The sequence below is a fragment of the Alexandromys fortis genome, unplaced genomic scaffold, assembly GCF_014885135.2.
Source record: "Alexandromys fortis isolate MF-2015 unplaced genomic scaffold, M_Fortis_MF-2015_v1.1 scaffold_6, whole genome shotgun sequence".
NCBI classification, from domain to species: domain Eukaryota; kingdom Metazoa; phylum Chordata; class Mammalia; order Rodentia; family Cricetidae; genus Alexandromys; species Alexandromys fortis.
Window position 1 is genome coordinate 17,589,226 of NW_026067902.1, and position 14,756 is coordinate 17,603,981.

Sequence of the window (14,756 nt, forward strand, 5' to 3'; positions counted from 1 at the left end):
GCGACAGCTGTTCTCTTTGCCACTAGTTTGAGAATCACAATGCTCAGTTCTTTCAACGAGAGGCACAAGTGTCGGAGGCTGCAGTAATCCCGTAAAAGAAAGGGCAGGGAGACTCAAATAGGAAGCTTGAAAGGGAATGGGAACAAGAAGAGTTACTGGGGCCTTCAGACAATGTAAAATAACAAAACCAAAACTGGCAGACATAGAGTGGGAAAATTGAGGCCCTTTGAATCCAGGCAGAGGTCTACGGAGGGGATCCTGATTGACACCGGCAAACCCCATGGAGTCTTGTCTCTTCTATTTCACCATCTCTGGAGTACTAGCTATGCTCAATCCTCCTTCTCTTTGCCCTTTCTTTGAAAAGCCCGGAGGCTGTCCTTTTCCATGGAAGTCAGCAAAGGGGTAATACTCTCAAATGTGAGTCGTGAGTACCCCTGTCCTGCAGGCAGGGTTATCTGTTTCATGCTCTCTCAATGTCCCTTTGGTTCTTCAAGGGTACTGTCATTCTGGCTGTATTAGGGGGAGGGCCTGCGACGTCCATGCTGCCATGGAAACGCACCGCCGTGTTCCTTTTCTTACGCGGGGGGCGGGCATTCCGTCCCCAATCACCTATCGTCTACAGGCTTTCTTGAGTGGCGGGCCGTAGCAGCGAATGGGAGATCCGATACTGAGTGACGTGCCGGGAAAAGGGGGAGCTCGCGGCTGGTGGCGGCGGTGGCGACAGTGGCGACCTGGGGACAGATCTGGAGGGGCCTGGGTAGCGTGCCGAGACCTCTAGATCCAGCGCGAGGGACCTCCCGCCGGGATGCCAGGTACTGCTGCGAGCAAAGCGGGGCGAACTGGCCGCGGAGGTCCAAGTGGCAGGCTTGAAGGGCTGCATGCCCGGAGGGGGCGGGGTGGCAAGCATGGCGGCGGTGACGGGGACGGGGTTGGAGGGCCCGGGGAGGGGGTGGGGAGGCGGTCGCCGCGGTGATCCTGAGGCCGTGTCAGGGCTGCGGGCTTCCCGCCTAGCCGAGGTTGCGAAGAGGTCTTCCTGGGGCTCAGAGGAGGCAAGACGCGGGGAGAGTTGTGGGGGGATGGAAAGGGGCGGGGAGAAGAGGTGAGGAAGGAGGGAAGGGTGTCTGCGGGAAGGTGAGGAGAAAGGAGGGAGGGAAGGAGGGAGGGACCGAAGGATTCAGAGACTCGTCGTAAATAATGGAGAAACGTGGGGTGAGGAGGTAGCTGGGAAAGTACTTGGAGCGATTGCAGATGCGTGCTACTTAGAGGAGCCCTAGACTGGCCCCTTCCTAGCTCTCCACTTCCGCCCTATTATTTAGTCTTAGATGGTGTGAGGAAGGCTTGTAGGGTTACTCTCCAGTACTGATCTTTTGTTATTCCACTCCAGGGGAGCAGATGGACCCTACTGGAAGTCAGTTGGATTCAGATTTCTCTCAGCAAGATACTCCTTGCCTGATAATTGAAGATTCTCAGCCTGAGAGCCAGGTTCTGGAAGACAATGCAGACTCTCACTTTAGTATGCTGTCTCGACACCTCCCCAATCTGCAAATACACAAAGAGAACCCCGTGTTGGTGAGTGATGCTGTATTTGAAAATGATTGACCCGGAGTTGAGTTCTTATTTTTCACCTCCCAATCCAAACTAACCCCAAATCCTCGCGTTTCGGAGATCACTATCTTTTGAGTAAAGTTTGGTGGGAAAAAAAAAATAAAACCAGCATGTTCGCACACACACATTTTGTCCATTTTGCACTATTTCGTCTTCTGTGAGGATCTTACACGTGTGTATTTTCTAGGATATTGTGTCGAATCCAGAAGAGCCAGCTGCCGAAGAGCGGGGAGACAGTCCTAGCTCGTTCAATGAACATCTGAAAGAAAACACAGCTTCAGGTGAGCAGTTTGAAGCTCAAATCTCTTCTGCAGTGTTTAAGGTTGGAGCAGAATGATTTAAACATACAGTTGGCATGATGTGTGTCAGGGAGCCTCGTGGGTCACTTAGTGTACAGTGAGCCTTCAGCAACTCCTAATGTCTTGATGTGCTAGATTAGATTGGTGTTGCCTAAATTCCTGATTTAAAGTTTGGTGGCAGATGTCTTTTGTGTACTATCCTGTAGTGATATTTCATTTGTATTTTAATAAATAAAGCTTGCCTGAAGTTCAGAGAGTTAAACAGCTGCACTGACCAGCCTTACAGACCAAGCAGTGGTGACACACACCTTTAATCCCAGTAGCCATACTAGTTTGCCATAGAAACCAGGCAGTAGTGGTGCATGCCTTTAATTCCAGCCCTAGAGAGGAGGATAAGATGGGAGGGGACAGCTCACACACAGTCTCATTCTGAGATTCCTGGAGGCAGGATCGCCTTTTCAGACTGAGGTAGAGGTAAGAGCCAGTGGCTGGCTGTTTTGCTTTTCTGACTTTCAGGTTGAACTCCAGTTTTTATCTCTGGGTTTTTATTAATCGTGCTACACTATCCAATTACTTTCTTTTTTTCTTTTTTCAGACCCTGTGGATTCTTCTCACTTGGGCACATGCGGTTCCATCAGTCAGGTCATAGAACAGTTGCCTCAGCCAGACAGGACAAGCAGGTATACCACTGTGTGAAGGCATTGATTACAGTTTATTGTCCAGTCAACTCTTATCTGTACCTGCAGACTCTTTCCAAAGATAAAGAGATTCATCTTGTTTCTGTGAATTAGGGATTGCCATTTGGGGATCACATAGGAAGTATTGTCTTAGAATTGAGATCTGGGATCTCCTTTGTGAGGTAATACTTTGTGTAAGTACAATATTCAAATTGTAACGCATACCCTAAAGAGTATTCAGTTTCTGTTGTCTTACGAATATCATGATGGTGTCCTCTGCGTTAGGTCCTATACCGATTTCCGACATAATCTCAGTTAATTGTCTCCTTGAGCAACTGTGCAGTAAAGACAGTGTCTCCATTCCTGGGAAAACGGATGGGCAGAGAGTTAAACGGCTTGCTTGACTGTGTTAAGGGAAGCGCCGTTCCTTTTGACTCCAGTTATTCTTTTTCTTACTATTCAGTGTTTCTCAGGCTCTGTCCCAGTTCTTCTAAGGTCAAAGAACACAGGCAACTTTAGATGACTTGAGGGTTAGGCTGAGGGAAAATCTGAGAGACAGGCATGTTAGCTTGTCATGGTTCCAGCTGTTGCTGTCTCTGAAAACAGGGAGCTTTTTTCTGGTGTGTTTTCTATGGTATTTGCACTTGTGTTTCCCCTCCAGTGGAAATGGGTGTTTGGAGACAGTCTGCCAGCTAGTGGGTTCGTCTTGACTGGTGTATAAGTTTTATTAGACTCATAATGGTTAAATATATTTGAAGGGGTTTGATTTAAGAATGGGATCCTGGTGTGGTCTTGTACAACTTTAACTCCAGTGCCGCTGGGCAGGAACAGGTAAATCTATGTGTATTAAAGAGCCTGGCCTACCAGGAGAAGGCTAGCTCAGCCAGGGCTGTAGACTGGGACCCTGTCCCCCATCCCTCCTCCTACCAAAAACAAAAAGTTAATGAAAAACGAGGAGGTAATTTCTCATAAAACTTGCATTTCTGGGTTTTGGGATTGATAGTCATTCACGGCTGTAGTTTGCGCTAGTCCTGGGAGCTCACTGTTCCAGGGGGACGCCTCAGCTGGCCGTTCTTTGTCACAGTGCTTGTTCCTATATCCAGCTGCTTCACTTAGCTATGACAAGAGTCTCATTCTGTAGCAAAGACTGTTCTGGAACTCACCATGTAGTTTAATTTGACTTGTAATCACTTCGACAGTGATCCTCCTGTCTCAGCTTCTCGGTTGCTGAGACTACAGGGGCAGAGAGCCTCCATACCTTATGCCACTCACCTGTCATTTCCTTTGCTTTGGTTGATAGTGTCTTTGAGGAATACATGCCTGGCTCAGGTGTGCTTTTGTGGCTTGTAACCTGGGATGCGTGGTGGGGAGTTGAAGTGGGCATATCCCATCATAAACACAGCAGTAGTGTCTGGGGGGTCTGTGCTGCTTTTCCTTGTTGAATCGTCGCATTGCTCTTGTTCTTTATGTAAATACAGATTCTATGGTCATGTTCATTAAATGTGCAGTCACTGTGGCATGTACTTTAAAGGGCTGTGTTTTCATGAGGTTTGAAACTTAATAGGGAGAGGCCTAGTCTTTTTCTCAGTTCTAAGTTACAATTATGGTTGTTACAAAGAGAACAAAATACAAATAATCCAGGCAGAAGTAAAGGAATACCTCTTTAAGGAATGCAGTCTAAATAATAAATGCAAATGTGTTAGTCACAGTTAGGAGGCCGAGGAGAGGCTGTAGGTAAGAGGAAGCTCTTTCCAGAGAGTAAATTTCATGTGCAGAGGCTACAATGATGGGAAGAATTTGAGGTGACCCAAAAGAATGGAAGTTCTTTAATACACACCACACACGCACACCACCACACACGCACACCACCACACATGCACTGTCGCCCCCCCATCACAAACAAGTACACATCCACATAGAATTTTTGATAAGCAAATACTTTGAAACAAAAATAATCTGCTTATTTTAAAATTCCCACAGACTGAAGAGATGGCTCAATAGTTAAGAGCACTGGCTGCTCTTCCAGAGGACCTGAATTCAATTCCCAGCACCCACATGGTACAGAGCAACCATCTGTAGTGGGATCTGATGCCCTCTTCTGGCATGAAGTCTTACATGCAGATTCAGTGCTCATTATGTAAAATAAAGAAATCTTTAAAAGAAATAATTCCAAAAAAAGCTGTTCATGTTTTCCCTAGTGTTCTGATGATATAAACTGATGTTTCTACATAGGGGCTGTCCTACAATATAATATGGAAAGAAAATACATATGTTCATTTTTCCACCAAATATTTAAAAATTATTTTTCTATATTTTGTGCGTGAGTGGAACAGATGCACACATGTAGTGTGGCGGTCAGAGGGCAGCTTTCGGGGGGGGGGGAATCAATTCTTTTCTCCCATGTGGATTTTGGGACTCAAACTCAGGTCTACAGGCTTGGTGGCAAGTGCCTTTACCCACTAAATCATCTTACTGGCCCCAAATATTAGCATTTTAGAGATTCATTCTTATGACAGGTGGTGGTAGCTTAGGCCTTTAATTGCAGCACTTAGGAGGCAGAGGCAGACAGATACCTGTGAATTTAAGGCCATCCTGGTCTACAGAGCTAGTTCCAGGACAGTCAGGGCTATACAATGAAATTCTGTCTTAAAAACAGCAACAGCAAAGAACCAAACCAAAACAAAAGATTTTTTTATGCTTTATTTAAAAATTTTTTGGAGATTTTATTTTTATTTTACATGTAAAATATGTTTTATATATGTGTATGTATGTCTGTGTACCACATGCATGTAGTGAGTGTAATGAGGCCAGGAAAGGGTGTTGGAGTCCCTGAAACAGATGGTTGTTGGCTGTCACATGGGTGCTAGGAACTGACCCCAGTCCTTTGGAAGAGCAGCCAATGCTCTTAAGTGTGGGGCCATCTCTCCAGTCTTACATATTTATTTTCATATTTCATTTAGAACTTTGTGTATTTTAGGCAGCTGTCCACCACTGAGCTCTATCTAAAGCCCCCATGAAGCATACTTAAACTGAGATAGTTGCACATCCACATGCTATTGTAAGAAACAACACAGAGCTCATCATGGTGGTACATGCCTGTAATTTTAGTACTTGGGAGGCTGAGGCAGGGGCATCTCAGCCAACTTTGGAGTTTGAGGCCAATTTGGACTACATAGTAAGTTCAAGAATAATTTAGGATACATAGTCAAAGAAAGAAAATTAACAACAAGCAGAGAATACAGGAGAGCCTGAGTATGCTTTTCCTTTCTTTTCTTTTTAAATTATTTATTATGTATACAATATTCTGTCTGTGTGTTTGCCTGCAGGCCAGAAGAGGGCATTACAGATTGTTGTGAGCCACCATGTGGTTGCTGGGAATTGAACTCAGGACTTTTGGAAGAGCAGGCAATGCTCTTAACCTCTGAGCCATCTCTCCAGCCACCCCACCCCCTCCGAGTATGCTTTTCCCAGTACAAAACTGTAATACTGCAGCCAGGCTACTGTGAAGGCCCACAGCACTCACCTAGATTTCCTGCTGTGTTGTGTTTCCAGTGATCATATGTGTGGATCGTATGTGTGAAGGTGTAAGTCACGAACAATGCCACACCAGTTTGGAATTATGATTAATAGGGTGGTATTTATTTAAAGAGGAAAAAACTTACAGATCACCGTCCCAGACAACAGCCCACTGCGCAGCCAGGAAGGGAGTCTAGTCACCAGAGGAGCAGGAAGTGGAGAGAGAGAGAGAGAGAGAGAGAGAGAGAGAGAGAGAGAGCGCGCGCGCCTGTGCGAGCGAGCAGAGGGAAGTAGCCGCTTTTTTAAAGGGAGAGAGAGCACGCCCCAATGGGCTGGTATCTCAGTAGCTATTGGTTGGAGGAGTGGAAGGACCTCCCGCAACATATGTGTAGCTGCCACTACAGTCAAGGGGCTGCACAGTGGTGTGCAGATGCCTGCTGCTCTTTCTGTGGTCATACCTCCTTCTGCTGTACCTGAACTTTTAGCAATAATTTACCTATGTTCTATTTGTAAAATTGACTTCCAAATATTATATAAATATGCAAGTGTATGGGATTGGCTTTTTTCTGTCAGCCTAACTCCTGGGAGATCCATCAAAGTGTTACCTACCATGTATCCGTTATTCCTTCCTTCCAATCTGAGTAGGCGTTTAGAGAATGTCAGATATGCCATTATATGTTAAAGCATATTTTTTTAAGTTTTTAACTATTGTGAATAAAACTGTTACAAATATTTGTGCAAATTAAAATTTTGTTTATTTATGTCTTTGTGCATATGTGTCTGGGTGTACATGTGCTGGTCAGAGTACAGCTTGATTTTCTTCTACACGAAGTGGGTCCTGGGGATTGAACACAGGCTGTCAGGCTCAGTGTGTGTGTATAAATGTATATGTATATTTACACAAAGACCAGGGGCATTGCCTAACAGGCAAAGGCTCCTACAATTTTTTCTTTTTAAATTTAAAATTTTTTTTTATATTTTGAGCTCACTATGTAGCTCTGACTGGCCCTGGAACTTGCTATGTAGGCTGGGAGGCCTTGAACTCACAGATCAGCCTTTTATGCCTCCTGAGTACTGGCCTTAAGGTACGACTGCTGCCTGGCCCCTCATGTAAATTGTTTATGGGCATATAAAGTTTTTTTTTCTTCAATAATGCCCAGCCTTAATTGCTTGGCTATGTGGTAGTTGTGTGTTTAGTTTTTTAAAGAGACTGCGGGACTGTTCTGGACTGTCTCTGTTACCCAGCAGTGTGGGCGTGTTCCACCTTCTGTTCTCCCCAGATGCTCGCCTATCACTGTTTTTGTCTTTCGGGATGCTCAGGGTTGAACTTGAGACCTCAGTCAAGCTAAGTTGTGTTTTGTGGCCAGCTTATACTACCAGCCAGTTCCTTCATTATTTTTACATCGTAATATATACAAATTAAAAAATAGTTTTGAAAGTGTCGTATGTATCCCAGGCTAGCCCTCAAACCTCAAGACTCAAGCTCACTGTCTTAACTGAGCTTGACCTTGAACTTTTTGTTGTTGTTGTTCGAGACAGGGTTTCTCTGTAGCTTTGGAGTCTGTCCTGGAACTAGCTCTTGTAACCATGCTGGCCTCGAACTCAGAGAGATCTTCCTGCCTTTGCCTCCTGAGTGCTGGGATTAAAAGGCGTGTGCCACCACCCTGAACTTTTGATGCTCCTACCCCTGCTCCAGTTATGTGGTTCTGAGGATGGAATCCACAGCCTAATGGTCTCTAGGCAAGCGTTTTCCTAACTGAGTGAGCCCTCGTCACTGTGTTTGAGTCATTTGATAAGTATATAGAAATATCTCCTTGTAGTTTAAATTTTCATTTTTTTTAATGGCAAATGTGGTTGAACCTCTTATGTGCTTGTTTGTCATCTGCCCTCCTCTTCAGGGAAATATCTGTTTATGTCTCTTGCCCATTTTTAAATTGAATTATTTTGTTTTTTCACTTGCTTGCTTTTTTTTTCTTTCTTTCCTGTCCCAGGAATTGAATTTGGGGCCTGTGCATGCGAATCACGTTCTCTACTGCTGAGCTGTGTCCTAGCCCTAGTGTGTCTTAAGGGTGCTTTGTAAATTCTGGTGTGGTCCTTTGTAGTGACGTGGTTTGGTCTGTAAATATTTTTGCTGTGTAGCTTGTCTTGCCATCCCTCCATAAGACTTTTCACAGAGCAAGTTTAAAATTTTTATGACATTTGTTAATTATTTTTCAATAGGATAAAATGCCCGGTTTATTTTTAAAAGCCCAGCGTAAGCTGGGCGGTGGTGGCACACACCTTTGATCCTGGTACTTGGGAAGCAGAGGCAGGCAGATCTCCGAGTTTGAGGCCAGCCTGGTCTACAGAGTGAGTTCCAGGACAGCCAGGGCTACACAGAGAAATCCTCTCTCGAAAAACAAAACCCAGAAAAGTTGAGGGTAGAAGTAGATGGGGAGCCCGGCGAGATTCTGAGATTGGAAAGTAGGATTTGAAGATGGAGCCCATGTAGAGCACTGGCAGGAAGGAGGAAGTAGCCATGGAGAAGGTGGAGGAGAAACAGTTTAGCTGGAGATGGTTTGAGACTGAGCTACCCATTAGGAGTGGAGATGGTGAACAGGCAGTTCTTGTGCTGGCTGGAGAGCTATACTGTAGAGTCGTATAGATGGTGCAGTATTCAAACCTGGGAGCCAGGGGTGGTGCACACCCGTTCAGAGTTAGCCTGAGAACCACATATTGTGTTCTAGGCTAGCCTGGGCTATGCAGGTTGAGACTTTCTTAAAAAGAATTTCAAACTGAGTCTGACTAAGAGACCGAATACAGCTGAGAAGAGGTCCAAGGGCTAATTGAGCGCTCCTCCACTTCACTGTCAGTGGTGGATATAAGGAGGAACCATTGACAGGCAGACGGCCAGGGCTGTGGTTGTCGATGGTCTCTCTCTTTAAGTTTTTCAAAAACGTTCTGTTCTATTTGTGTGTGCGCGCACATGCACATGTGTGTGCCGTGACATGTATTTGGAGGTCAGTGCAGCTTGTAGAAGTTGATTTTCTCCTCACCATGTGAAGCCCATGGGTTGAATTCAGGTTGTTACTTTCACTGTGTGATTTCAGAGAATGAATCCAAGCAATCAGATTTGGTGGCAAGCACCGTTACCCCAAGAGCCATCTTATTGGCCCAGAGTTTTCCATTTTTTAAAAAAATTTTTTAAAAGATTTATTTATTTATTATGTATACAACATTCTGCCTGCATGTATACCCACACGCCAGAAGAGGGCACCAGATCTCATTACAGATGGTTGTGAGCCACCACGTGATTGCTGGGAATTGAACTCAGGATCTCTGGAAGAGCAGCCGGTGCTCTTAACCACTGAGCCATCTCTCCAGCCCCCTCCATTTTTCTTTATTGAAAATTTATTTTTATTTTTAATTAAGTGCATGTATCTGTGTGGGTTTGTGCAGGTGGATTTGGGGCTAGTGTAGGTCAGCAGAGAGCATTGGGTCCCCTGGAGCTGGAATGGCAATCAGTTGTGAGCTGCCTGAGATGGGTGTTGGGAACTGAACTTAAGTCCTCAGTAAGAGCAGTGTCTGCTGTTAATCACGGAGCCATCTCCCTAGCCCAGGTTCTTATTTTATTTTATTTTTTTAATATTTATTTATTATGTATAGTGTTCTGTCCATATGTATGCTTGCTGGCCAGAAGAGGGCACCAGATCTCATTACAGATGATTGTGAGCCACCATGTGGTTGCTGGGAATTGATCTCAGGACCTCTGGAAGAGTAGTGAGTGCTCTTAACCTCTGAGCCATCTCTCCAGATCGAGAGAGATTAGTACATTTTGGTTCATCCTGTGGATGTGTGTACTTTGTGAGGGACTGGCACACTCATAGTTGCCATTTGAGCATTTCAGCACTGTCCCCAAAATAATGTAAGGATAGCATTGTAGGTGATCACAGTACTGTTACACACCTACAAAATAAATAATTCCAAGGGCTGCAGAGGCGGCTCAGCAGGTAAGAACACTTGTTAGTCTTGCAAAGGACCCAGGTTTGGTTCCAGCACCCACATGGCTCACAGACATGCATAACTCCAGTTCCAGGGGATATGACAACCTTCTTCCAATGTCTGCAGGTACCATTCATACACATGGTACACGTACATACATGTAGGGAAAACACTTGTATATTTTATATATACATAAAATATAAGCATACACACAAATAATTCCATACTAATAATATAATTTAGATTTGTATTTTTCCAGTTGTGTCAAAGAAGTCTTTTATGCTTTACTTATTTTTTGCATTTAGGTTTCAATGCAGATTCAAATTTTTTGTTGTTGTTTTGTTTTGTTTTTGTTTTTCAAGACAGGATTTCTCTGTAGCTTTGGAGCCTGTCTTGGAACTCACTCTGTAGACCAGGCTAGCCTCGAACTCACAGAAATCTGCCTCTCTGTCTCCTGAGTGCTGGGATTAAATGTGTGCGCCGCCACTGCCTGGTAATTTTTTTTTTTTTTTTTTATTTCAAACTTTTTTTGTGGGGGTGGGCAAGATCTCTTATGTTGTCCTGGCTTTACTGGACCATGCTATGTAGACCATGCTGGCTTTGAACTCACAGAGATCCGCCTGCCTCTGCTTTTGAGTGCTGGCTGAAGCTGTTCCCAGAATGTCAGGCCGCACCCTTCTCCAGCCCTAATTTCTTCTGAGGTTAATAGACTTCTTAACCTTAATTTTATTTGAGATTCTTTGGTGTGGTCTGAGGCTTCTTACCAAAGTACTTGTGAATTTTAATTTAGAGTGTCCCTGACCACCCAGCACACATTTTTTTTTTGTTGCCTGTTGTTAATTCTTTTCATTGAAAGATTTTTCAATCTCTGATCATAAGAAAAAAATTAAATATATTTTTGCTTTTCTTCTCTTAGTTGTGTTACTTAACTTGGCATAGTGTTTTGAATCATAACCTTTTAGATAGTTTCTACAGACACTGAAGCCAGAGTCTGTTTACTCTTCTAATCTGGATAAAAGATAATTGGGATGTGAGGGTCGGAGCAAACTCCAGTGCGCTTTGCGCAGAGCCTCTCTGGACATATCACCTGATCGCGTTCTTCCCCTGCAGTGTTCTGGGAGTGACGGTAGAAGCTGCTTCTCTTCCGGAGGAGAAGGAGGAGGACTTGGAAGAGGAGAAGGAAGAGGTGGGAGCCAGCGCTCCTGATGCTGCTGCGTGCTCCCTTGGTGCTGAAGGTAGCCTGTGCCCTTTCAGAATAGTAGATTCTTCTCATGTCCCTTTACTGTGAACACACAGGTAGCTAAATTTCTCTTTACCGTGTAATAGATTTCTCATGATTAAGCTAAGAATCACTAAGGAATTTGCCTAGTAATTTAAGATGTCTCACTTAATTTGATGACTGAATTTTCTCTGTTAAACAGCCTTCCAAAGCCATGATAGAATACCCCCGAAAAGAAACAGTTTTGGAAATGTCACTCATTACTTTTGTGGCAGGACAGAATATCATAGTTGGGCGGACACGGAGCGAAACTTTTACCTCACGGTATTTGGGAGACAAGGGAGAGAGAAGGGGAGCCAGGGCTGCCCAAGCCCTAATAACCTAATTTCCTCCCACTAGGCCTCCTCTTCAAGGTACCTGGTGTGGTGTGATCTTAGCAGTTAGGAGTTGAGAAGAAGCCAGGCGGTGGTGGCGCACGCCTTTTATCCCAGCAGAGGCAGGCGGATCTCTGTGAGTTCGAGACCAGCCTGGTCTACAAGAGCTAGTTCCAGGATAGGCTCCCAAACCACAGAGAAACCCTGTTTCGAAAAAACAACAACAACAAAAAAAAAAAAGGAATTGAGAAGAATTGCCTTGCCTTTGAAGCCAGCCTGGCCTACACAGAGTGAGACCCTGCTTCAAAATCGAGAAAAAAAAAGGTTCCACCACTTTATAACGGCACCACATGCAGTGACTAGCCCTTAATTCATGCCCCTTGGAAAAATAAAGACCCCAAACATAGCAGTAAACTGGCATGGTAAGGCTCTCCTAGAATTCTAGGCTCAGGAAGCCTGAGGCAGAAGGATTAGAAGTTCAAGGCCAGCGCGATCTTTCAAAACAAAGAAACAAACAAATGAATTATTCCTCATTGATGGGCTCCCTTTCTGCATTTTGTTTCTTTCTCATTTTGCATTTATTTTTCAAGTACCTTGGGTGGGGTTTTGGTGTATTTACAGATTATTGACATAGTCTATCATTTTAAATGCTTATAAGGCTTTATGGTACCCATGTTTTTGCTTTATTATATACCCCCTTTAAAAACTGCATTTTATTTATTATTTAATGATGTGGGGGGGGGCATGCAATGCACATTCTATGGCACCACTTGTGGAGGTCAGAACCAACTTGTAGGTTCTCTCCTTCCACCACATAGATGCCAGGGAATCGAACTCAGGCTGTCATGCCAGGCTTGAGCAGGAGTCTGCCTGCTGGGCCATTTAGCTGGTCTCGTCCCCTTATTTTAAACTTACTTATTAATTAATTTTAAAGTACAGTCTTACATAGTCCAGGATAGCCTTAAGTCCACTGCTTTGCTTTCTCTGTGCTGCTATTAGAAGTGTGTGCTACTGAACCCAGTCTAAAAATTTGATTCCTGACTTTTTCCCCCTTCTTTTCTTGGGGCGCTTGGGATTGAGCCCATGCCCAGCCCCTTAATTTGTATTGTTTTGTGAAAATTATGTGTGACAAGTCTTTGGTGTGAGACATTTAAGGTCTTCCTCAGTAAAGGGTACTTGCCAGCAGTGTCTGATGGCCTGAGTTCTGTCTTTGGAACTCACATTGTGGAAGGAGAGACTTGGCTCCTGCATGTTGCCTCCTGACCTCCACACTTCAGCTGTGATGTGTGTGTGTGTCTGTCGTGCACAGAACATTTAAATGCAAAAAAATATTTTAAACACTGTCGTCCCTAGAAGACAGCAGCTTGCGTGTTGATAATGTTGTGGGGTGGTTTCTAACTTCTTGGAGTTTTGTTCCTAGATTCTGCTTCATCACAGTTGGGCTTTGGGGTTCTGGAACTGTCCCAGAGCCAGGATGTTGAAGAACATACAGTGTCCTATGATGTCAACCAAGAACATATGCGATTGGTTACCACTAACTTGGGCTCTACCGAGCTGTCTGATGTGGATGCAAATGCTGGTACGAAATGTGTTTTCTCACATGTGGCATGTGGCGTTGATTATCCCTCTAGAACAAGTTTCTTTGTTTAAGATGTTTTTTCTTTCTTTTTCTTTTTTTTTTTTTTCTTTTTTTGGTTTGTGTGAGTCTTGCCATGTGACTCTGACTGGTCTGCATCTTGCTGTGTAGGCCAGGGTAGTCCTGAACTCAGATTCACCAGCTTCCTCTTTGAATTTAGGAAAAATAGAAGTAACTTTAGGTTTTTTTTTTTTTTTTATTTTATGTGTGTGAGTGTTTGGCTTTCAGGTATGTATGTGTATAGCATGTTTGCTTGGTGCCCACAGAGGTCAGAAGAGGGCATCAGATTCCCTGGAACTGTAGCAGAGATGGTTGTGAGCCACTGTGTGGGTTCTGCAAATGACACTTGGGTATTCTGTGAGAGCAATAGTGCTTTTAATTGCTGAGTTATGTCTCCAGTATCACCACCCCCGACATGGTGGTTTGTTGTTTTTTTCGTTTGTTTGTTTTTGTTTTTGTCTTTTTCAAGACAGGGTTTTTCTTTATAGCCCTGCCTGTTCTGGAACTCACTTTTTAGACCAGACTGGCCTCACACTCCAGAGAACCACCTGCCCCTGCCTCCTGAGTACTGGGATTAAAGGCATGTGCCACTATGCCCGGCTTCTCAATAAGCTATCCAAATTCATAGATCATAAGTTTGCAGAGTAAGTAGTAATTTTTTTTTGTTTTTTTTGAGACAGGCTTTGGAGCCTGTCCTGAACTGCTCTTGTAGACCAGGCTGGCCTCAAATTCATAGAGATCCACCTGTCTCTGCCTCCTGAGTGCTGGGATTAAAAGCATGTGCCACCACCGCCCAGCTGTAATCAGTAATTCTTGTCAAGTGATGGCTTGCAGACTGACATTTTCTTTAAGAAGGCCATTAGTTACTTTCTTTTTTGGGATAATACCTATATATTTTAAAAATTAAATTTATGTGTATGTGTATGGTGTCTGTGAGGCCACAAGAGGGTGTCAGATCTCCTGGAGCTGGACATACAGATGGTTGTAAGCTACTCAACATGGGTGCTGGGGATTGAACTCTGATCCCCTGAAAAGCAGCAAGTACTCTTAACCACTGAACCATTTTTCCAGGTGTATGTGTGTGTGTGTGTGTGTGTGTGTGTGTGTGTGTCTGTATCTGTATCTTTGTATATGTATGTACATTTACATATTTAAGTTACATTTTTATTCTTTGAGAATTCCATACAATATTCTTTGATTATATTTACCCAGCTCCTCCCAGGTCCTGCCCTACCCACCCAACTTCATGTTTTCTCTGTTCTTCCCTCTCTTTGAACAAAACCAAAAACCTGTGCAGTCCACTTTGTGTTATCTGGCTCTTCTTGGCCTGCCCTGGAGGTTGGTTTATATACTAGGGGTCATGCCATTAAGGAAGCTGACTTTTGCTCTCCTATTAGTAACCAGATGCCTATAACTCCCTAGGGGTGGAACTTCATGATTACCTTTCTC

The 14,756-nt window shown here is 44.1% G+C and overlaps 1 protein-coding gene across 4 annotated transcripts in view; it reads left to right on the forward strand.

Annotated features, from left to right (window-relative positions):
• Positions 1 to 682: 682 nt before the first annotated feature.
• The window catches only part of Tp53bp1 (tumor protein p53 binding protein 1), a 68,667-nt gene continuing 54,593 nt past the window's right edge, over positions 683 to 14,756 (forward strand). For 3 of the 4 annotated variants that reach the window (XM_050134290.1, XM_050134292.1, XM_050134291.1), the window contains exons 1-6: positions 683 to 812; positions 1,385 to 1,569; positions 1,793 to 1,886; positions 2,500 to 2,584; positions 11,189 to 11,313; positions 13,092 to 13,250. In XM_050134290.1, coding sequence (XP_049990247.1) covers positions 806 to 812; positions 1,385 to 1,569; positions 1,793 to 1,886; positions 2,500 to 2,584; positions 11,189 to 11,313; positions 13,092 to 13,250 — 655 coding nt within the window. In that variant the 5' untranslated portion in view covers positions 683 to 805. Of the gene's footprint in view, positions 813 to 1,384; positions 1,570 to 1,792; positions 1,887 to 2,499; positions 2,585 to 11,188; positions 11,375 to 13,091; positions 13,251 to 14,756 lie in introns of those variants that run through there. The other variant, XM_050134293.1, reaches the window with a different exon arrangement.